Raw genomic sequence first — 25,471 nt, 5'->3', positions numbered from 1 at the left:
GCTTTGCAGCCAGTCCTGAAGATACCTGATAAAACAGGATCAGATGAATGGGGAGGAGGTCCCCCCTATCAGTGGACTTGGAAAGGGGCACAGTGAAGATGAGGGAGGGAGGGAGGGACTGGGAGGGAATGAGGGATCGGGACACGGCTGGGATACAGAGTTAATAAAATGTAACTGATAAAAATAAATAAAAAAATAAAGAAAAAAGAAAATGAACATGTAAAAAAAAAGAATATTGAAAGTATATTAACATGTTCAGTGATGAAGATATAAGGTAACTAATACATCCTTGGTATTCTAAAAGGTTTAGATAGAAGCCAAGAGATATGTACAACTAAGTAACCTAACCAAGCCATATAATTTTTTTCCCATCCGTAAATCCCTCCCCTATTTTCAGCTCCTTTCTCTCCTGCAAGGTATTCAGAAAATGAGTTGCTGTTTATTCAGCAGAGCTTTCATCTGGAGGAAACAGTCTTTTCCTAGAATGAGATTCCAAGGGAAATTTGAATTTCATGGGGTTCACTGTTTCAATAGATGTTAGCCTAAGGGAGAGATATAAATGTCTTGTTAGAATATCCTTATTCGTAACAGAGAGGCAGATTACAGGATGACAGAGAGGGGACTGAAGGTCTTGAAGGTTCAACTGGAGATCACTAAGTGGGGGTCTGCAGGGTGCTGTCACTGACAGCTACATGTAGTTGCCAAGAAAAGAGTGGAAGACCTGAAAGTACTGACCCACCACAGCTCAGTGGACAAGAATACAGTAGGATCCAGCTTAGGTCCAACCCAAGCATTGCTCTCTGGCCTTGTAATCTTTTCACACCCAGACCTCCCTCACAGTTCATCCATACTCTGCAGCTCTTTGTAAATGCCTGATTCCCTCAACCTTAGTGACTTCTGTTTGAGTCTCAGGTTCCCCTGACAACAACCTTCATGTCATCTGGAGTCACCACCACTCACGGATCTTAAAGGAATGTTTATCAGGCATCAGGGACACAGAATACAATACCATTCAGAGAAGTCAGTCTTCATGTCTGCAACCTCCATTTTTCTCTTACATTAAGCATACACTCCAGCAGAGGAACATGTGACATATTTCTTTGTGGGTTCCTGTTGCTATCACATGTGAGATAAATTCAGTCTTTGGTGAAGTGGTCAGCTACATTTTTAAACTTGTGTAAGTTTTTCTCCAGATCAGTTTTTGGACACTTCTCTAATTTTGTGAAGATTTGGGCTGAGAAATTTCTTTAAGCACCAGTCTAAGTTATTTTCTGATGCTATCTATTTTATATTTCGTCTGGATCTTCAGGGATGAGGTAAAGATGAACTCAGAATCAACCATTCATACCTAACTGCTATTAATGCCATATTTACAGGGCTGAATAGATGGCTCAGCCCCTAAGAGCATTGGCTGCTCATCCTCAGGACCTAGATTTGATTTTCAACATCCAAGAGACAGCTCACAACTGTCTGTAAGTCCAATCACAGGGGATCAGGCCCTCTCTTCCGGCCAGCAATGATACCTGGCATGCAGTTGGTATACACAGTGGCAAAACTTATTAAACTTGATTTAAAAAATAACATACAGATGAAGAAAACCTGTTTTAAAATATGGTATCACATATGTATATGTCTTTTCATCATTTGCTTATCTGGTGCCCTCAGGGGCCAGAAGAATGCAACAGATGTCCTGTACCTGGAAATACAGGTAGTTCTGAACTATCTGCTGTGGGCGTTAGGAACCAAAATTTGGCAGGCAAAAGAAGCAGTACTACTAAGTCTGCAGCTCCATTACTCCTTCTGTCTCCTATCACTTGAAGGTGATGAAGTCCCTGTTAGATTAGGGATTTCTATCCCTCTGTGAATGGACTCTCCACATTGCTTATTTTCATTGTTAATGTGAGTAAAGATAACAAAATGTTTTGTTGAAACCAGTAGACTGTATTAGAAAAAAATCTTTATAATTTGAGATTTACTTTCTTTTTGGAGTTCTTTTGAAACAGGGTATCTCTACATAGCTATGGCTCTCTTGGCACTCACTATGTGGATCAAGCTGGCCTCAACCTCAGACAGATTGGCTTGCCGCTCTCTCCCAAGTGCTGGGATTACAGGGATGGCTATCTTTGAATGAGAGAATGGATAAAATAAGATTTAAAAGGAAATCAGCAATTGTTTTGATGAATGGCAATACTTCTTGAAATTCTACAATAATATAAACTAAAAATAATTTCATATTTTCTCCATAACTAAGTTATTTTCTTTGTTTTGTTAATTTTAGCCATTTAAAAATGTTTGAAATGTTTCTGTGTGTATACACCTGTGCCATGGTGTGTATTCAGCAGTGAAAGGACAACTTATTGGTGTTTATTATGTACTTTTCCTATGTGAGTTCTAGGGATAAAATCCAGGGAGTCATTTGGTTCAAGTGACCTCATTGGACCTTATTTGGGTTCAAAAATTATTATCTATGTTCTAGTGTATGAGTGTGCATATGCCACAGCCCAAGTGTGGAAATATGAGAAAAACACCTAGACACAATATAGCTCTCCTAAGGATTGAACTCAGGTTATCAGGCTTAGAAACCAACTTTTGCAAATGAGATAATTCTCTGACATTTGCGGTTATGCAAAAGTGTTATGAACAAGTTTTATTCCTAAGAATAAGCTAACACATTCCAAAAAAATTTAGCAGTATATTATTTTCATTTGCAAATAGGATTATTCAAACTATCCTGCTTACTTCATTCTTAGATGACAATATGTTTACAATCTAAAAGGAAGACAGTATTTTACTGATGTAATGTTTCAACTAATCTTATTTGTGCATCAGTGAGATGGCTTAGTGGGAAATGTCGGTGTTGTGCAAAGTTGGAAAACTGACCTTGATCACCACATAAAGATTGCCAATGTAGACCCCACAAAGTTGTCTTCCAGTCTCCACGTATCTGTCATGGCCTAAAAACCCATAAATACATCATACACACACACACATACACAAAGACACATTGACATCCCATAATTACAATTAAATCAATTTGTTAAACAAAGTTTTAGTCATGTTTTTCTTGCATTTATTCTAAGCATTTATTTCTATAACTCAAGTGTTGAGGAATCTAAAGGCTTACCTACAGTTTTTCTTCATCATGAACTGGTTCATCTTACAGAAAACAAGCATGTAAGCATTTGAGAGAAACCAATCATTTTCAATTGGTGGTATCATTTGGGGAGATTTAGGAAATGTTGCCTTGCTGGAGGAAATATGTCACTTGGGGTGGGCTTGAGTGTTTACATCCATACAGCATTTCTAGTTCCCACTCTCTGCTTCATGCTGCAGGTTGAGAATGTGGGCTTCCCACTTTAGCTGCCATGTACGACATTTGTGATGCCAATTTCATAATGATCCTATGTCCCTCTGGAACCATAAGCCAAATTAAACTTTTATACATTGCCTTAGACATTGTTTTATTACACAACAGAAAAGGCACACCTACACATCCTAAGCAGACCTCATAACACAAAGGCATTGAGTACATTCATAAGGTTTCCCTCCAGTGTGTGTTCTTTTCTGCATTTGGAGATAACTGTAAAGGGCAAAGGCTTTACAACATTGCTTACATTCATAGGGTTTCTCTCCAGTATGAATACTTTTGTGATAATGAAGACTATAATGTGCAAAGGCTTAACCATGTTAAATACATTCATAGTGTTTCTTTCCAGTATGATTTCTTACATGTCTTTGAATATCACTGTGACATACAAAAGCTTTACTACATTGGTTATATTCATAGGGTTTCTCTCCATTATGTATTCTTTTATGTATTTGGAGACTTTTGTGATGTGAAAAGGCTTTATCACATTGATTACATTTGTAGGGTTTCTCTCCAGTATGTGTTCTTTTATGTACTTGAAGATAACCGTGATATGCAAAGGCTTTACCACATTGAATACATTCATAGGGTTTCTCCCCAGTATGTGTTCTTTTATGTATTTGAAGATAATCATGATATGCAAAGGCTTTACCACACTGATTACATTCGTAGGGTTTCTCTCCAGTATGTGTTCTTTTATGTATTTGGAGACAACTGTGTTGTAAAAAGGCCTTATCACAATGATTACATTTGTAAGGTTTCTCTCCAATATGAAATCTTTCATGTCTTTGAAGTTGCCCATGATGTGCAAAGGTTTTACCACATTGGTTACATTTATAAGGTTTCTCTCCAGTATGTGTTTTTTCATGTATTCGGAGATAACTGTGTTGTGAAAAGGCTTTATCACATTGGTTACATTTATAAGGTTTCTCTCCAGTATGTGTTCTTTTATGTTGTCGGAGACTACTGAGAAATGCAAAGGCTTTACTACATTGATCACATTTGTATGGTTTCTCTCCAGTATGTGTTCTTTTATGTATTCGGAGACTACTGTGACATGCAAAGGCTTTACCACATTGAATGCATTCATAGGGTTTCTCTCCAGTATGTGTTCTTCTATGTACTTGAAGATAACCATGATATGCAAAGGTTTTACCACATTGATTACATTCATAGGGTTTCTCTCCAGTATGTGTTCTGTTATGTATTTGGAGATAACTGTGTTGTGAAAAGGCTTTATCACATTGATCACATTTGTAAGGTTTCTCTCCAGTATGTGTTCTTTTATGTATTTGAAGATGACTGTGACATGCAAACACTTTACCACATTGATTACATTCATAGAGTTTCTCTCCAGAATGTGTTCTGTTATGTATTTGGAGAATACTGTAATGTGTCAAGGCTTCACCATATTGAATATGTTCATGGGGTTTCTCTTCAGTATGTGTTCTTTTATGTATATGAAGTTGACCACGATAAGCAAAGGCTTTACCACAATGTCTACATTCATAGGGTTTCTCTCCGGTATGTGTTCTTTTATGTATTTGGAGAGAACTGTGTTGTGAAAAAGTTTTAGCACACTGATTACATTCATAGGGTTTCTCTCCAGCATGAATTCTTTCATGCCTTTGAAGATGACTGAGACATGCAAAGGCTTTACCACAATGTTTACATTCATAGGGTTTCTCTCCAGTATGTGTTCTTTTATGTATTCGGAGATGACTGTGTTGTGAAAAGGCTTTATCACATTGATTACATTTGTAGGGTTTCTCTCCAGTATGCATTCTTTTATGTATCTGAAGATAACCATGATATGCAAAGGTTTTGCCACATTGATTACATTTGTAGGGTTTCTCTCCAGTATGTGTTCTTTTATGTATTCGGAGATGACTATGTTGTGAAAAGGCTTTATCACATTGATTACATTTGTAGGGTTTCTCTCCCGTATGTTTCCTTTTATGCATCTGCAGACCACTGTGATGTGTAAAGTCTTCACCATATTGAATAACTTCATAGGGTTTCTCTCCAGTATGACTTCTTTCATGCCTGCAAAGATAATTGGAATATGTGAAAGCTTTATCACATTCTTTGCACTGATCAATCTTTTTATCTCTAGGAATTAATTTTACAATTTGGTTTAGTTGTAAAGAGGAATCAGATCTTAAGGTTTTATCACTTTGTTTACATTCATATTTTCCCTTTCATTTTATGTTCCTTTGTATCTTTGAAGATACCTGTAATGGTCAGATTGTTTGTTGCATGGTTCACATTTACAGCATCCTTTTTCTACATGAGGTGTTTCATATATTAAAAGAGAACTGGTAGAACTCAGAGCTTTACAACACTGATTGCATTAATAAATTTTCCTATAGTGTGAGTTATATTACACTTGCAAAACCAGGACAGAGAAGAGTTTTCACATTTCTAGCACTCAGAGGATTTTCTGCACTGTGAATTTGTGGATGTATCTCCAATGTGGTTGGAAAACCAATTAATTATAAATTTGTATCACATTCAGAAAGTCTACTCAAAGTTGGTAATACTAAATATCTTTTAGCTATACGGGAGAGAGAGGTACATTGCTTCTTTCAATATCTTTATGCTCACATGGCTTGTGTCCATTGTGACATACGAAATACCTATTTAAAAAGAATAATACTCTGGGAAGCAGAGGCAGGAGAATCTCTGTGGGTTTGAGGCCAGAGAGTACAGGACAGCCAAGGCTACACAAACAAACAAAGGAGGAAAAGGAGGAGGAAGAAAAGAATGAAGAGGAGGAGGAAGAAATAAAGTATTTCCATATGCATTCACACATTTTGATTTTTTTGTTCCTTATAGACATAGGGATTAAGATTTCTCCACAACAATATTTTTGACTTTCATAAACTGCCCCTTTCACTAAACTTAGCAATGTTACTAAAAGTATATGAGTAACACCAATTTTACTATAGAACATTTGCTTGTTAGAAAGTTTTGGACATAAACGTATCACCTATTCAGTGTATATGCCTCTTACAATATCAGAGTGGTATGAGACTAAACAGATTGGCATTTCTACAGAATAGTCATAATGTGGCTATGATTCAAATGGTAATATCTATTGAGGCACTGTTTTCTTGTCTTCTTTCTTAGACAAATGCCTTGCAAACACAAATCAGACCTAACTTAAAGCAGTGCTTTTTATTATACTGTTGCTTTTCTTTAAAACTTCCAGGACACATTAAAAGTTTTTCAGAGGCATAATTAATATCAACTTTCAAATGAAAATTACCTTCCATGTCTTCTAGAACTTTGAGAATGTTCTTCAATATTATGGTCTTCCCAACTGTAGCCTAAAATATAGTAGCAGAAAATGTATGACATTGTAAATCAGGCAAAATTTATGTTATTATTTTCAGTGAGAGACTGATTTATTCACCTCATTCTTCCTCATTCTCAATTGAAATTTCAGAAGAGTATCAATAACAAAGAGTTGTCCCCTTATTTCAAAAAGAGAAAAAAAAATTAACTGTTTTACCTATAGCACTGAGGTTCCTGTAGGTCTCCAGCATCACATCTTTGTAGAGACTCTTTTGGGAAGGATCCAGCAAAGCCCATTCTTCTTGAGTAAAGTTCACATGCACATCATCATAGGTCACTGTATTCTAAAATAGCCCATAATTTACAACAGAAAGCATGATACCGAAAACATTATAAATGTATATTTCACTGACAATATATTCATATAATTCTGATGCTTCCCCAACTTATTTCTTGACTCAAAAGTTCTAATGAAATCACCAAGTCATTTTAGAAGGCAACTGAATAATGTGGTTTGCCTCTGTCATTTCTTCGCTCTTTGAATAGGACATAGCCTTGCAAGAGAAATACCAATTTACAGACATAAGTGGAGCGAGATAGCAAATAGTACTTAGCACATATCAGAGAAATTGTATGACCAATTACTAAGGGCAAGCTGGTGCATTGGCTCATGCCTTTAATCCTAACACTCAGGAGGCAAAGGCAGGTGTATCTCATTGAGCTGGGTTCTAGCCTGATCTATTCAGGACAGCCAGAGGTAAATATTAAGACCCTGTTTCCCTGGCAAAAATAATCAATCTAACATTAAAGATAGAAAGATCTCAGGTTTTTAACTAAGATTCCTACAAATAATTGCATTCACTCCAGTTCTGTATTCATCTTCCAGAATCCTGAAGTGTCCCAGTTTAAATTGCAACATTAGTAATATCTTACTAAAAGGGAATGTATGTTTAAACAGTTACAATATTAGTAATGTAAATGTTGGTTATACATAAGCAACATAGGGCAGAAGAGATGGCTCAGCAGTGAAGTACTCTTGCTCATCTTGCAAATAACTGGGCTCAACTTGCAAGTGCTTATCTGAGAGCTTACAACTATCCATTATTCTAAGTTCAAAAGTTCTGAGGCCATCTTTTGACTATTGTGAGGACCAAGCACATAAGGTGCATATTCATATATACAGGCAAAATACTCATATTCAATCAAACAAAAAACAAACACAGAAGGCTCATCAATATTAATGTCATCCTGAGAAACAATTTTCTCTTTGCCAAACTGCAAAATTCATGATGTGGATGAAGATCAGCACAACAGTATACGCTTAACACATACAAAAACCTACATTCCAGGCCCATCAGCCAATAATATAAAAACAAAAAAAGCCAGGCATGTTGGCCCACATATAATCCCAGCACTCTGGAGCCAGAGTCAGGCAAACCTTTAAGTTCACAGCCTGCTGGTCTATATTCCTACTTTCAGAACAGTCATGACTACACAGAGAAATTTGTCTTCAAAAACAAAACCCCAAATGAGAGTACAATAAGGAAGCTGACTGATCAGTTTCAACCACAACACAGTAGACACAAAGAACAGGAAATGGGTTAAGTCTATAGACACTTAAATCCCATCCCCAGTAAGGAATCTAGTAAGGTTCCTCCTACAAAAGAAAGCCACAAAGGAGATACAAGTGTTCAAAGACATCATCCTATTTGGGAGCTTTTCAATCAATTATATTCTGTTCCTGATCACTATAGGCTCATGGTGATCCTATGATGAAAATGCATTTAATCTAACTTAATGATCCTAATAGTCTTCAACAGCACATATACTGTTTAAATGTTTAAAGTCTCTTCTGACACTCAACTTGAGTGCTTGTAAAATAAAACAGAAAACAAGTTATATCTTTCCAACATACAATGGTACACAATACCCCTTTCCATGCCAGTAGAGAAAAATGTGCACATAGTGAGGGAAGATTGGACCAAGGCAAGAAACCTAACAGGGCAAACAACAAATCTTGTACCTCTGTCTCACACATATGGGGTTTCAGTTTCAAAAGGCTTAGATGGTCTTAACCCTGCAATGTACCATACAGTTTGGTCACTCCCTATCATAGTTCTCAACAGCTTAGGTATCTCAACATCTTGTGATCTCAAAATGCAACTCAGGCTTTAGCTTCACAGCTTCATGCAATGCACTCTCACAGTCCTCCCTCACTGGGGCTCTGAGTCTACCAAACACAGATGGCAGGACAATGTTGAACTGAAACCACAGAGGAAAAATCCATGACTTTATATTTTGCACCTTTCTTTTTTCCAGAATCAGCACAACATGAGTAATCCCGCCAAGTTTGGCCTCTAAACTGGGATGGACCCTACCATACTTGGACCACAGTTGAAGCAGGTTTAATATGCTCCTTCCTGGGACTAGGAATCACTTTACCTACTCCTTCCATTAACTGAAGGCTTATCAAGACAGAGTGTTACCCTTTGGGCACCTTCTTAGGCTTTTAATCCAGAGCAAGGGCCTTCTCTTTAACGGTGATAACCTCCTTGAAATTTCCTGTCTGTGTTTTAGTATTTGACTGCCATATGAAATACCCAGTGCTGTTTTTCTCTACAAGCCACAGACTTGGCATTTATTTCTGCTTTGCTTGTTGCTTTCTTTCTTTCTTTCTTTCTTTCTTTCTTTCTTTCTTTCTTTCTTTCTTCACTAGCAATAACTATTCAACATATTCAATATCCAATCTAGGGAATCTGCTCACCATTTTAAAATTCTGCCTTATACAATTTTTCAGGGCATGGGCAGAATAAGAAAGATTTGGGGCCAAAATATCACACAAATGACCTCTAGTTAAATTTTTCATGGAGTCCATTTTCTACTGAAATCCAATGACCTCAGCTTCCTCTGTCTGCATTATTCTTAATACTCTAATCTTCCAGGTCCTACATGAACAGCCAATTAATCTCTATGTACACCTTTCTATGTTTTGACATCTCAAGTCCTGATATTTTCCACATTCCTCCAAAAGAAAACATTCCCAAGTTCTGTCAGTAGCAAAATCACTTTTTGTATAGTTTTGTTGTTGTTGTTCTAACTTGCTACTCTGCTGCTATGATTAAATCCTCTTAACAAAAAGCATCTCAGGTAATGAACAGGTTTACTTGTTTGGTCCTGCCAAATGGGTGCTTAGGATAGAAACTAAAGCTTCAAAAAAAAAAAAAAAAAATAAATAAAGCAAAAACCATGGGCAAAAACATTGTTTCCTGGCTTGTTCTCTTGTTCAGTCACTGTCTCATGCTCAGCTAACTTCCTTATCCAGCCCAGATCCACTTGCTAGGGATTATCACCACCCTCAGTGGAAGAACCTTCCCATCTCAATCATCAACCAACACAATCTCTCAAAGACATAGAAACCAACCATTTTGATGAGCGCATGCCCTCCATTGAGGCTCCCTCAGATGACTGTAGGCTCTAAAATTTTGACAACTGAAGCTAATTAGAACACAGAGACAATATATGAGAAAGTTTTTAAAACATCAAACCAATGTGTTAACTATATCAATCACTTCAGTAGAAAAACCCAAACACTGATGATTGCAACAATTTGAAAACAGATTTGTCAAGAAATGAGGAGAAGCAAGCCTTTAGAATCAAGAAGAGAAAACTAAAACTGTTTCTTCACAGAAAGTTCACAAACTAACAAAATCTCTAGGAACTCATATAACATATTTATAGTACATTTTCAGAAGACAAAAGTAGATGAAGGTCTATCATTTTCCACAGAAACAACAATATAATTAGATTATAATTAGTAAAATCATACAACATAGATAAAAGGAGACAGAAAGACAGACCTTTAAGTCTTTTCAACAAGAGCTAGAATGTTATAATTAAAATCAAAGAAATTACTGGCCAGCACTCATCCTATGCACTCTGTTTCTCTCCTTTGCCAATAATAGAACATGGATTAGAAGTGGGAAAAAGCCAGTCAACTGGACAAAGAGGCAGTCTAAGGAATAGGAAAAGATTTTTTTTTAAACCAAATCCACATCTTACAGAGGCCTAATACACAAAATATATAAACACCTCAAGAAACTAGATGCTCCCAAACCAAAGAATCCAATCTAAACAGAGAATTCTCAACAGAGGAAACTCAAATGTCTGAGAAAGACTTAAAGAAATCCTCACCATCTTAGCCATCGGGGAAATGCAAATCAAAATTATGTTGAGAATCTATCTTATACATGTCAGAATGGCTAATATCAATAATATAAGCGACAGCTCATTTGCCAGCAAGGATGTGGAGCAAGGGAACACTCCTCCATTGCTTGTGGGAATGCAATCTAATAAAGCCACTATGGAAATCAATACTGTGGTTCCTCAGAAAATTGGGAATCCATCTACCTCAAGATCCAGTTATACTATTCTTGGGCATGTATCCAAAAGGTGCTCCATGCTACTACAAGGACAACTTGTAGTTGTCAACTATGTTCAAAGCAGCTTTATTCATACTAGCCAGAAACTGGAAACAAACTAATGTTCCTCAGCTGAAGAATGGATAAACAAAACGTGGTATACTTACATAATAAAGTATTACTCAGGTGTTAAAAATGTTATCTTGGGGGCTGGAGAAATAGCTCAGTGATTAAGAACACTGGCTGCTCTTCCAAAGGACCAGGGTTCAATTCCCAGCACCCACATGGCAGTTCACAATTGTCTGTAACTCCAGTTCCAAAGGATATGACACCCTCACACATACAAGCAGGCAGATCACCAATATACATAAAATAATAAACAAATATTTAAAAAATGATATGAACTTTATAGGCAAATGAACAACAACAACAACAAATCACTCTAAGTGAGGTAACCCAAACCCAGAATGACAGATATGGTTATACATTCACTTATAAATGGATATTAGCTATTAGGTAAATGATAATCAAGCTACACACCATAAACCCTGAGAGGTTAGGTAAAGAGGAGGGTTGTAGGAGTGTTTGTGTGTGTAGGGAAACATTGATCTCCCTGGAGAATAGATTATGTGAATCTATTCTGGGTTTACTGGGAACAGGAGTAGGAGGGATCAGTTGTGGGGGGAGGGAGTGGATTGAGGGAGAGATGGTATAATACCCATGGAAACAGCTGGATTAGGGGACATTTTGGGGGGGTGCGGAAACCTAGTGCATTGGCAACTTCCTGGAATCTATGAGGGTGATTCTAGTGAGGACTTCTTGTAATGGATGATATAGAGTCATTTTTTGTAGCTAGGCAGTAATGAGAATGGGTTATGTTTGGTTGAGTTGTTGACCGTGGACGTTTCTTGGAGATCCCTAAACAACACATTCTGATGATACTAGGACAAAATTTTGTTCTCTGAAAACCAGCAGGGTCCCATTGCTGAGGACAACTTCCACAGAGCTCACTAAAAGCAGAGGTCAAGTGGGTGCAGGCTTGGAGCCTTCACTCCTATGTTCTAGTCTCTTTGAGGAGAGGTACCCACAGGCTTCAGAAAGAGAAACATAGATACCAACCCAGCTATAAAACCCTCAAACTACATTTGGTCCTGCCAGCAACATGTGCTGGGGCATGGTGGTAACAAACTTGTTTGAATGGCTAACCAATGTTTGGTTTAACATGCAGCCCAGGATATGAGAGGGAACCCAGGCCTAACAGTGCCTGGATATCAGGAACCTCACAAAGACTTAAAGAGAAAACATGGGCTGGCATGGGTCCGTGCTAGGTCCTCTGCTGATATGTTATGGCTGTTAGCGTGCTGCTTTTGTGGGACTCCTAACAGTGGGAGAAGGTATAGCTCTAATTGCCTGATCTTGAGACTCTTCCTCTTATTGGGTTGCCTTGTCCAGCCTCAATATGAAGGCTTTCATCTTGTCTTTTTGTATTTTGTTTTGTCCTGTTTGGCTGTCGTCTCTTTGAGGTCTGTTCCTTCCTGAAGAGATAACAGAGAGGGTAAGAATGGATTTTGGAGAGAGGATAGGAAAAGTGGGGTAGCTGGGAGGAGTCGAGGGAAATAGTGGTCAGGAGATATTGTATGAGAGAAGAATTTATTTTCAATTAAAAAATCAATTCAATATTGCTTAAATGAAATTACAAAGAATAAGGGAAGCAATAATGAACAAAGAAAAACGAAATACTAAAGATAGAAAGTATGATTTTGACAGATACAGTTCTTGTTCTGTTTGTGTAGAAGTGAGCATCACACCATAGTTCATGACAAGCTCATTCTTGGGCCCTGTCTATATCTGTGAAATCAGAAGTTTTGCTCTTAGCAATATGAAATATATATTGTGCAGGAAACAAACCCAGGTCATTTTCTTGTGTTACCTCTCACTAGTTTGGACTGTGGAATTACAGAGCTTCCTGCTCATTTCATTCCAAAAGAATACTCTTGCTTCTTTTTAAGAAAAACTAATGCTTGAATAACTATTCAAATAATAGAAATGCATATGTAATATTATACAGTATTGCTACATTAATTATATAATACATTAGACATAAACTGATGTATAAAAATGTTAAATGTTTAAACATTCTCCAAAGCAAAAAATGAAAGTGTTACAATCTAAGATGGGTTATTTAATCCAAAGAAAACAAGATGAATTACTTAACTATAGTTTATTATCATTATATAAATTCAAACAAAAAAGTCAATCTGTTTCTTAACCTCAGTTTTACTTTATTTTCCTGAGGTATTTGTTGTTTCAAGAGGATTACTGTCTGCTAGGCCTGGCTTGGAAGCTTTTAGGTTCTGTACAATCTAACCTAGGCCTAAAATGTTTTCAGCCTCTGAGACTTACTGCTCAAAAGAAGTAAGGAGGCAGTTTTACCCAGACAGCAATAGAAAGACAGGTTGCAGAGAGAAAACTCAGGTGAAGACCTAATGAGCCAGAGAATGAGAAGAAGCCAGAAGATTAGAAAAGATTGCTGGAGTTGGTCTGAGGCTAAACAGAATAATTCAGAGGCTGAGAGAGAAGCCATACTGAATAAGTTAGCTGGGAGAGAAGTTTGAGCCAGAACAGCTGAGTTGAACCAGCCAGCCCAGAGCTCAAGAAGAGAAGATGAGCTTATTCAGCAGTAAGTCTCAGAGGCTGAAAACATTCTAGGCCTAGGTTAACAGACGGAGGCAATAATCCTCACAGACAACAATTGAAACAGAAGAATAAAAGTTACTTTTATACTTTTTCATGCAGTATGACTCACTGGTAGAAAGCTCTCAAACCATCCAAATAAAACAACTTTCTGCATTTTTACAGTATACTATAATAGCACATTTGCTTCTCATGTCTATAATAACTATTGGTACAAAAAGCTTGGTATTTAATTTTTCTTTTCCACATACCACCTGAAAGAATGTTAGAAAAACCCTTTAAAGGTGATTACTTCAGCTAGATTCTGTGCTTCCTGCCCTTCATTTTCTATTGCTACCTGCAGTGTAGACAAGATGGCCGAAACTCTCACATCCATCTGACAAATAGGAGTGCACTGAAGATTAAAATCAGATAGGAGGAGATCAGAAACTTCAAAACTCATGAGTAACCAGGTGGCTGGATCCAAAATTCTGGACTGGTGCTTTCGGGCTGGGGGAATATCCAGTGAGTTGGGGATGATTGGATCCAGGACCCCCCCCCCCCCAGGGCTACATCCTGGGTCCAGGAGTCACAAACTGTGAGGCCTCTACCCTTTCTGCATACTTGAGAGAGTGCAGGCCCCCAGGTCCAGGGACTCTCTGCTCCAGCAGCCACACATCAGATCCCTCCTGCTCCCTTGAGGGCAGCATTTGGATCCCTGGGACAGCATCCCAACCTCCAAACTATGGTTCTAATGGTCCCCTGTGGAGACCAGGTGGACAATAAAATCATACAGATTCTGGATCCAAGATGATGGAGGATGAGTCTGAGTCCCAGGAGTGCAGTATCTGATAGGCCTAAAAAATGTAGCTCAGCTGCCTTCTGAGGCACTGGATCTCCCACCATTGCCACCTGAGGCAGACAACCCTCCCCCATGGCAGCTTCAACCCGAGGTGCTTGTGCCCCCTCAGCTATCTCCTGAGACACCTCAAAGCACCCATGCTGGAGCCACTTACTCTACAAAGTACCTGTGCTGTGCCCTGCTTTCCAAAACACCCACCCCACAGTGGCTGCATCTGAAATGCCAGCACTCATTCATATTCCCCTGAACCTTTCTCTTCATCCCAAAGACTACTTCAGATTCCAGAAACTGGCAGACCTGGTCTTAGGTGAGGGTTCAAGAAACAAACAACCAAGTTTACAGACAACTTACGCTAAAGGCCAGCATAGGACATAATCAACAAAAACCAGGGCACTGAATAAAGGACTGGAAAAGGTTTTTCCAAGCAAACAGACCCAAGAAGCAAGCTGGAATAGCCATCCTAATATCTAATAAAATAGACTTTCAACCAAAATTAATCAAAAAAGATGGGGAAGGATACTTTATTCTCACCAAAGGAAAAGTGCCCCAAGAGGTCATCACAATCCTGAACATCTATGCCCCAAATACAAGGGTACCTGCATTCATAAAAGAAACATTATTAAAGCTTAAAGCATACATTGATCCCAACACATTAATAGTGTGAGACTTCAATACCCCACTCATACCAACAAGAAAGAGGACCCAGGGTAAGATGATCAATCCTCACTTAGAAAGACAAATGGGATGGACACTGGAAGTAGGAGAAAACAAGAAACAGGACAAGAGCCTACCACAGAGGGACTCTGAAAGACTCTACCTAGCAGTGTATCAAAGCAGATGCTGAAACTCATAAACAAACTTTAGGCAGAGTGCAGGGAATCATATGAAAGAAGGGGGAGTTAGTAAGACCTTGTGGAGAGGACAGGAGCTCCACAAGGGCCAAATATATCTGGGCACTGGGGTCTTGTCTGAGACCAATTCTCCAACCAAGGACCGTGCATGGCTATAACCTAGAATCCCTGCTTGGACGTAGCCCATGGTACCACAGTATCCAAGTAGGTTGTGTAGTATCCAAGTAGGTTCCCCAGTAAGGGGTACAGGGACGTCTCTGACATGAACTCAGTGGCTAGCTCTTTGACCTCCCTGTGGGAGGAACAACCTAGCTAGGCCACAGAAGAGGACATTGCAGCCAGTCCTCATGAGACCTGATAAACTAGGGTCAGATGGAAGGGGAGGAGGACCTCCCTATCAGTGGACTTAGAGAGGGGCAGGGAGGAGATGGGGGAGGGAGGGTGGGATTGGGAGGGGATGAGGGAGGGGGCTATACCTGGGATACAAAGTAAATAAACTGTAATTAATATAAAAAAATAAAAAAGAAATAAGATCTAATACCAGTACTCCTCAAAGTATTTCACAAAATAGAAACAGAAGGAACATTACCAAACTCATTCTATAAAACCACAGTCATCCTGATTCTTAAACTACATAAAGACTCAACAAAGACAAAACAAATTCAGACCAATCTCCCTTATGAACATCCATGCAAAAATACTCAAACTGAATTCAAGAACACATCAAACACATCATCCACCATGAACAAGTAGGCTTCATCCCAGGGATGTAGGGATGGTTCAACATAGAAAAATCCATCAATGTAATCTGCTATATAAACAAACTAAAAGAAAAAAAATCACATGATCATCTCATGAGATGTAGAAAAAGCCTTTGACAAAAGCTAACACCCATTCCAGATAAAAGTCTTGGAGAGATCACAAATACAAGGACCATACCTAAACATAATACTGGCTATATACAGCAAGCCAAAAGCCAACATCAAACTAAATGGAGAAAAACTCAAAGCAATCCCACTAAAATCAGGTACAAGAGGAGGTTGCTCACTCTCCATATCTCTTCAATATGGTACTAAAAGTTCTAGTTTGAGCAATAAGACAACTAATGGAGATCAAAGCAGTACAAATTAGAATGGAAGAAGCTAAAGTATTGCTATTTGCAGATGATATGTTAATATATATAAGTGACCCCAAATATTCCACCAGAGAAATCCTGCAGCTGATGAAGTCCTTCAGCAAAGTGGCTGGATACAAGATTAAAAAAAAATAGTAGTCCTCCTATATACAAATGACAAACAGGCTGAGAAAGAAATTAGGGAAATCACACCCTCCACAATAGCGACAAATAATATAAAGTATCTAGGAGTATAACCTAGGAAGTCAAAGTTCTGTATGACAAGAACTTCAAGTCTCTGGAGAAAGATATTGAAGAAGATACCAGAAGATGGAAGGATCTCCTATGCTCATGGATCAGTAGGGTTAACATAGTAAAAATGGCCATTTTACCAAAGGCAATCTACAGATTCAGTGCAATCTCCATCAAAATAACAACACAATTTTTCACAGACCTTGAAAGAACAAGTATAAACTCCATATGGAAAAACAAGAAAACTCAGAAAAGCTAAAACACAATAATGGAACTTCTGGAAGTACTGCATCCCTGACCTCAAACTGTGCTACAGAGCAACAGTAATAAAAACTGCATGGTGCTGGCATAGAAACAGGCTGGGTAAGCAATGGAATTGAATGGAAGATCCAGGAATAAACCTACACACCTAAGCAGACCTGATTTTTGACAAAAGAGCCAAAACCATACAATAGAAAAAAGACAGCATCTTCAACAAATGATGCTGGCCTAACTGGATGTCTACATGTAGAAAAATGCAAATAGATCCATATTTATTACTCTGCACAAAACTCAAGTCCAAGTGGATCAAAGACCTCAACATAAAACCAGATACACTAAATCTGCTATAGGAGAAAGTGGAGAAGAGCCTTGAATTCATTGGCACAGGAGACAATTTCCTGATCAGAACACCAACAGCACAGATCTACAATTAATAAATGGGACCTCATGAAACTGAAAAGCTTCTGTAAAGCAAAGGACACCATCAACAGAATGAAATAGCAGTCTACAGATTGGGAAAAGATCTTCACCAATCCTACATCCAACAAAGGGCTAATATCCAGAATATATAAAGAACTCCAGAAATTAAATACCAACAAACCAAATAATCTAATTAAAAAAATGGGTTACAGAGATAAACAGGGAATTCTCAACAGAATGTTGGGAAACAGTTAAAGAAATGCTCAGTGTTTTTAGTCTTCAGGGAAATGCAAATCAAAATGACTCTAAGATTCCATCTTACACCTGTCAGAATGGCCAAAATCAAAAACTTAAGTGACAAGATATGCAGGCGAGGATGTGGAGAAACAGGAACACTCCTCTATTGCTGGTGGAAGTGCGAACTTGTACAACCACTTTGGAAATCAATTTGGAGCTTTTTCAGAAAACTGGGAATAGCCATTCCCCAAGACCCAGCTATACCAATCCTTGGCATATACCCGAAAGATGCTCCACCATACCACAAGGACATCTGCTTAACTATGTTCACAGCAGGTTTATTCATAATAGCCAGAAATTGGAAACAACATAAATGTTCCTCAGCTGAAGAATGGATAAAGAAACTGGTATATTTACATAATGGAATACTACTCAGCCATTAAAAACAAGGAAATCATGAAATTTGTAGGCAAATGGTGGGAACTAGAAAAGATCAACCTGAGTGAGGTAACACAGACCCAAAGACACACATTGTGTATACTCATTTATAAGCTGATTTTAGTCATATAGTACAGGATAGACATACCACAATGCACAGACCCACCAAGGTTAAGTCCAATGGACATTTTAGGCTTCATGTCGACTCACTAGTTAGAGGAGTGGGGGTTATCTCTGACATGAACTATGTTGCCTCCTTTTCATTTACTCCCCCGGATGGGACTTCCCTCCAAGGCCACAAGGGAGGAAGACAAACTCAGTCCTCATGTGAATAGATGAACTGGGATGTCTGGGTTTGGGGGCATCCCTATTCTGAGGAACAGGGGAGAGGGGATGTGAGAGGGAGGTTAGAACTTGGAGGAGAGGAGGAACAGGGCCTATGACTGAGATTTAGATTGAATTAATTAATAAAAAAGAGAGAAAGAAAAAAATCAGATGGGAGAAAGAAGTGGATTGACACTGCTTAAGCTGTAATTACATGCTGTTTCATGACCTTTATAAGTGTATAATCCTTTAGCCATTTCTATTGTCTTCATTTAGCACAATATCCTCCTGAAGCACCCAGCTTGTCCTCAACAAATGAACATTGAGGTTATTTTCATATTCAGGCCATCATGAATAACACTGCAATGAAAATAAGAATTCTGATAATTTTCAATACTAATTTCAAGTGCATGGAAAATATACTGAAATGATTGCTGAGATCTATAGCAATTCTGTCATTTTATGAGAACTCTATAAAATGGGGTTGCTTGGGTATAAGTATTATGTCAAATGTATCAGAATACATACATTAAATGTGTGCAATATTAAATCAACTATAACACAAAATGGTTTTAACTAATTTTAGTTGCTAGCTTTGGAAATCCCCAACTCCCTCCTACCAGAGTTTAATTTGCATGCTAACATACAATCCTGTGTCACATTCAGATTCACTGTTCACTTTTTTCTAACTTAAATCGTATTTAATGAGATATCTTTTATGATACAATAACAATATATTGTGTCACTAAACTTTATACTTTTTCTATGGTGTTGTACATTATTTCACTTCAGTTTCACACACTGTAGTTTGCTAAAAGAATGATTATGTAGACCATTTATACAACTGTAAACACCATTAAAGTAATGTATTTTCAAAAAAGAGAAAAAAAGATTTTGGGTATGTTAGATTAGCAGCATAAATTAAGAACAATCCAAAGAAAATTCCTAACAATTTATAACAGAAAAAACTGACTCCAAAGCTATGTGCCATGTGAAAAAACTCAGAATTCTCAATAGGATAACGAAGGAATAGTAAACATTTGGCACAATGTGATTTCTGTACTTAAAATAAAGCTACAACAATCAAAAGGTTTACAATATTTGTGAAAGAATAAGGGGATGCAGAGAAAAAGCCAAGAAGGTAAGGCCCAAAATATAGTTGTCTTGCGTCTTAATCAAAAGACTTAAGGAAACTTAGCCAGGAATAGTATGAATTTGACCAATGTTACCTATGACTGCATGTGTATAGAAATTAAATAAACAGACTTCACAACTCCTACAAAATAACTCAAAGTGACCCCTAAGCTGTTGTATTTCTGACTTCATATACAACTGATCTCTCTTCCAAAGAGAGAGGCCCCATGTTCTCTCTGTAAATAGAGGTAATCAGAAAGGTGGGCTATGACTCTGCAGCACTTCATGCCTCCTTGTGATTTTAGGCAAATCTAGTTCCACTGAAGCACACAAAACAACATCAGAGTATACTTTAATGTCTTTGTCCTGCCACATGTATTGTGGTAGGACATGATGTGGAATCTGCCTTAGTCCACCTACACAACACCATGCAAACATGAAAAACCTCTGTAGTTCAGAACCTCCTTTTGTTTCCCGAAATTAACTTTCCCTAAATCATGTCATTGTGGTTGCTGGTAGCAGAGAAGGGAAAAGAATTTTAATCAAATATTATTGAAGACTGATCCCCATCACCTTCTAAACTATTTGTAAAATTTATCACACAAAGCTGAATGTGGCATGCAACATTCTGAAACTTCTAGAAACCAGACCTTAAGTTTTCCTATCTGTCTTCCCATTGCACACCAACAGCAATGAACGCCTGTGTGTGCATACTAGACAGTGATATTATAAACAACACAGCTTCCTAAGGCCAGAGCTGTAGAGCTTCCCCATCCCCAGGGAATCCACATTCAGGGAGGCTCAGAGTCCAAGGGACACTGCCCAGGTCACCACATATACCAACAGAACCACAGTCTGGTTTATGGTCCATCCCAGTCCAAGTAGATTAGTCTCAAATAGCTTAGCCAACCTGCTCTTCCTCAGAGCAGCCACACTTATCATGGCATAGCTTGCAGTCTCCCTCACAGCTCCCTAAAGTTACATCAGAGGGAAATATGCAAAGAACCTGCAAGCTAGCTCCCATTGGTGTTCTTGATCACTAAGCCTGCCAAAAGTCCCTCATTAGCTTTGACCTCCCACTTGGTCCTCAGGACAGTAGCAGCTCTCCTATTGGATAATTAGAGCTCAAATAACTCAGCACAGTCTTTCCCAGCTCTGCCCTTCAACAGAGCCCTAGTCTGTTAAGTGTGTTTTAGTAGAATCTTCCACTTTCCCAGGGTACCTGTTCATCTTCCAAGGCATAGGGTCCTTTGTGTGCACATTCTATTACACAGTCAATGTCCAAAGCAGCCATCTCTACCTCATAGCTGGGAAGCCCTGCAGCCAAACTTCAGTCAAACTCAAACAGTAACAATTAAAGCAAAAAGTGGCTATGAATTTGAAAGCAAAGAACAGTAAATGGGAGGTGAATGAAAAAAAAAAAGAAAAAGGAAAGGACATGGCTGCTCCTAGGTATGGTGGAATAGAAAGTTTATTATAGATAAAAGAGAAAGCAAAGCCAGAGGCAGGGACATCTGGGAGAATCCATAGTGGACATGACCCTGAGCCAGGAGAGGGTGGCAAGTAAAGGGGAGAGCCAGACCAAGAGTCCAGGAAAGTAAATGGTAGATGAAAAAGTCCAGGTAAACAAAATAGTTGAATTCTATAAGGAAGGGAAGCTGGGAGAAGGGCAACCCAACCCCTAGGCTAGAGGGTGGGTAGGGACTGAGTGATGCAGGGAGAACTTGCTCGTCAGGTCCACTTTGCTTTGTTAAATAGGCAGCTCAGGCATTTGACCCAGGGTTTGAGACTTAACAGTGGAGAGAAATGAGAAGATTGAAATGATTTAAATATAATCTCAAAAAATTATTTTAAAAAGTCGAAACAGGCTTTATGGGACTGTATTCTCAATGAATTAAACATATGTACTAGAGCATACCAAGAATTTCTCTCAGGTTGTACACTTTCAGACACAAATAACATTCCTGTTAAGCACAGCCACACCAGTTTATCAAGATGTCCTGTGATGGTTGAACTAGTATAACTACAGATTTGGTTTCTAAAAATTAAGTTCAATTCTTTATCCAGATTATTTTTTATTAATTTTTATTTTTTTAATATTAGTTACAGTTTGTAACTTTGTATCCCTGCTGTATCTCACTCCCTCTTTCTCTCCCAATCTTACCCTTTCACCCTCATCTCCTCCCTGCCCCTTTCCAAGTCCACTGATAGGGAAGAACTTCCTCCCCTTCCACCTCTTTATCCAGATTCTTGATTGCCCTGGTCTCCGAATCTACAAAAATGGCCAGCTTGTACTTTCATTGATGGCCTAAAATTGATTACCTGATTACCCATTGCTAATGCTAACTATTATCAAAGGAAGAAAGTTCTTACTTTCCTTCCTCCCCTTCCCTTTCTGTGCTATGACTACACTAGTTTCAAAGTTGGTCAGTGAACTCAATTCTTACACAGGTCCCTCTTTATTTGTAATTCCCCTCACCCCCCCCCCCAAAAAAAAGGTCAGGGATGTAGGAGGATCCTCTCCACTGGCCTCTCTTTCTCCCCGACCAGTCAGGGCCCAGCCTAGAAGGAGCTGCAGGACTGTCTCCCAGACCCTGGGTAGCAGAGGCAGGGTCAGGTGTTCAAAGCAGTTTTCAATTACATAGCATGCATGAGGCAAGCCTGAGCTACAAAAAGATACTGCCCCGAGCAGAAACTAATAATCAAAGTACTTGAGAAAAAGGAATAAAATTCTTAATGATTGGAGACATTGGAGAATAAAAACAAATAAGGGATCATAGCAGTAATGCGTTCAGAAAATGAAATTTAAAAAGGAATAACAACTGAGTTCTTAAAATAATGAATATAATTGAAAAAAAAAAAAGAGGCATGACTATACTGACTTTTAAAAAGAGCAGGCCATTCCATGGTAGAGGAAATGGCATTAATAAGACAGTGTTTGACCTTGCCCCTATGTGCAGTGTTAGCTGCTGAGACCTGTAACCTCACACACAGCTACAGCCAAAGACCTGTGTCCCAACCCTCTGAGCTGACTTAACTGTGTCAAAGAAGATTGATCATATCTTTATAGGACAGTCCACTAATTGGAAATTAAATATTCATCAGCTAAGCATAACCTCCCCAAATTGTACACCAATTGATCTGGTGTGTTTTCATTCACATGCATGAAATAATACATGTTGGGAATTTAAAAAAAATCATTCACTCAACCTGAATCAGGTCCTTTTTCATAATGGTGACCTCTAAAGCTGACTCCCTTAAACTTTAGTCTGTAATCTAGCTATTGCCTACCCTGTTTCACTCTGTAGTATAGTTCTTGCAGTAAACTGTTCCTCCTTCTGGTCTGAAGGCAGAAGCCATGCTCCACATGCAAATCATTTTCCTGTTGCTGCAATGGACTGTTCACTATATGACTCAAATGAGTAATTTTAAAACTCTGTTGTGGTTTATCTCTTTAACGTAAGGATTTAGGAAGTTTAATCAAGATGAAAGCAAGTATAATCAATACCTTGGGGAACAAAAGACTGGGATCAAGGTGACCTGAGTCAACATAGCTTGTCACAGAACCATTTTTCTAAAAGGCTGAAAACGCAGCTGTTTTAGAATTAAAACACCTTCCCACAGAGAAATCACTCCACACACAATTAAAAGATTAATTAAGAGAAATCTTGCTTGATCAGGCCAGCACTCAACACAACAGTGTTTTTCCTTTTCAAATGGTTGTCACCAGGTGTCATCTTGCCCATGTGGCAGAACTATGGATTTCTCAAGAAGAAAACTGAACCTTTATGGCACACCAAGCTTTAATGTTGATTGTCATCCTGTAATGCCCCATTGAGCAGTTTGTTCTAACAAGCCTGCTCTTTGATATGGGGATGGGTTTAGTGGCTGGTTGTAAATCAGGGTTGTTTCCTTTGTTATGGTTTGGAGCCGTATTTCTGAACAAACATGTACATCCTAGCATTCTAATCTCTAACCGGCCTGGTTAGCATACTACTTATCTGCAGGGTGTTTTAGAGGCGATTTCCCATCATCTAAATTCTACTTGGTGTGACTTACTTTCTTCTAAGCACTGGTAACTCCTTTATAGCAACAGTTCTACTCTTTTACATCACAGCTTAATATTAGAATGCTACCCAACACATTAGATGCCATTTACAGACTCCACAAAATTAACTCCAAATGGATCTTACATTTAAATGTTAAATGCTAAGGGCAGAACTTAAAGAAACTATGGCTTTACGAGCTTGGTATCCTGCCAAGGATGTTTCTACCCACGCGCCCCTGGTCCAAATGCTCTGCGTAGATGCAGCCCCACAGTGAAGTTATTCAGAGGCCACCGCTGGGTCCAGGGAGTGGCTAGGACCCCACGGGACAGGCTGCATCTGGCGCCGATTCCCCGACCCAGGCCCGGGAAAGACCCAACACACCAGCTCCAGCTGCTCAGCCGTCTGCTCCTCTCCGTTGTAAGCAGTGACCCTGCGGCTCACCATGTCGCAACTTCTCAGCGCCAGAGCTCCCGTCATGGCATCAGCGTTCACAGAATGTCTCACCGAACCATCCAGACCTGCTCAGCTTTTGAGCGGAACCTGCAGTTTGGCACCCGGAAAAACCCTCCTCTTCTTCTGACTGGCAGGTCCGCCTGAAGTCTCTGATTGGCCAGTGAGTCTTGAATGACATGAGCACCTCCTATAGGGCTAGAGGGTGCTGAAGAGACTCAGTATAGGGGTCCTGGCCCAGGATTCCAGTCCAAGGCCAGATCTTTTCCAAATTTGCATTTCAGTAGCATTTGTGCCTGTCCTGCAAAAGCCTACACACCTGAGTTTCCACTCAGCCCCAGGGAGGATATACCACTCCAGTTCACTGCTCAGTCGCCTGCTCCTCCCCTTTGTGGGCACTGATCCCGCCTTCAACGCGTCTCAGCTTCAGAGATTGCCTAAGCTTCCTCAGAGCACTCAGTAGGCACCTCCCCACCTTCCTCCAGAAATCATGGTGGGTAGTTTTTGTAGCCCATTACTCAGCTTGCAGAGGAGCTATTAATCTATCCCACAAGTGGAAGGGTGCCCAGATTATTAACAAAGAGATTTTAGGAAGCAAGATTTTTTGTTTTGTGGTCTCTTGCTTGGTTCAGGTAAACAGCAACTACTTTTCACCTGGTAGGGATGAGACAAGCCTGGGAGAAAAGCAGGAGAAGATGACAGCATGGTGGAACAACTTCAGTGGGAAGGTGAAATAAACACACAGCATTATTAGTAAAGGTTCGCTAGAAAAACAGACCTGAGAGAACGAATCTGTGCATATAGAAAGTGGATTTAGTAGAACAGCTCAAAGACTGTGGACCAACTAGACCAAAAACGGCTTTCTACCAATGGAAAGCTGAAAAATCCAGTAGTAGTTCAATCCATGTGGCTGGATGTCTCAGCTGGTCTTCAGTACATACCAGAATTCCAAAAAAGAACTTGCTAGCCAGAGGTAAAGGCATACAAAGAGAGTTACCGTATTCTGTGTTCTTTATGTATGTAGGCTGCCACCAGAAGCTGTGGCCTAGATTAAAACCGGATCTTATCACCTCAAAAGATCCAGATTAAAGGATTTTCCCCACTTCAAAAGCTATAGTTAAGAAAAATCCTTCACAGTACCCAACTCTTTGGATTTTAGTTAATTTCAGATGTAGTCAATTTCAGTCTTCCAGAGAAGAATGTTTCTGCTGAAGAAACATTTATACCTTATCTGAATGAATACCCTGCAGGAGAAAGAGGAGCTAAGTATGGGGTAGAACTTAAGGGAAGGGTGGAAATTTCTCATACTGCTTGATTAGGT

General features: G+C 39.0%; 1 protein-coding gene across 1 annotated transcript; it reads right to left on the bottom strand.

Moving 5' to 3' along the window:
* Positions 1-3,056: 3,056 nt before the first annotated feature.
* LOC110542215 (zinc finger protein 431-like) lies at positions 3,057-24,498 on the bottom strand. Its single transcript, XM_060388305.1, has 4 exons — positions 24,082-24,498; positions 6,885-7,011; positions 6,639-6,699; positions 3,057-5,413 (listed from the first exon to the last, which is right to left on the bottom strand). Exons 1-4 carry the CDS (start codon positions 24,175-24,177, stop codon positions 3,688-3,690), a joined length of 2,010 nt encoding a protein of 669 aa, XP_060244288.1. The 5' UTR covers positions 24,178-24,498; the 3' UTR covers positions 3,057-3,687.
* Between the last annotated feature and the right edge of the window lie 973 nt (positions 24,499-25,471).

The sequence above is a fragment of the Meriones unguiculatus genome, chromosome 7, assembly GCF_030254825.1.
Source record: "Meriones unguiculatus strain TT.TT164.6M chromosome 7, Bangor_MerUng_6.1, whole genome shotgun sequence".
NCBI lineage: Eukaryota > Metazoa > Chordata > Mammalia > Rodentia > Muridae > Meriones > Meriones unguiculatus.
This window is presented reverse-complemented; position numbering and strand designations above follow the sequence as displayed.

Coding starts and splice junctions, on each gene's coding strand:
- LOC110542215 (XM_060388305.1), bottom strand. CDS start 24,177: ATGACGGGAGCTCTGGCGCTGAGAAGTTGCGACATGGTGAGCCGCAGG. Junction 6,700..6,884: donor CAGGAACCTCAGTGCTATAG/GTAAAACAGTTA, acceptor ACTATATTTTAG/GCTACAGTTGGGAAGACCAT. Junction 5,414..6,638: donor AGTTCTAGAAGACATGGAAG/GTAATTTTCATT, acceptor TTATCTTTGCAG/GCATGAAAGAAGTCATACTG.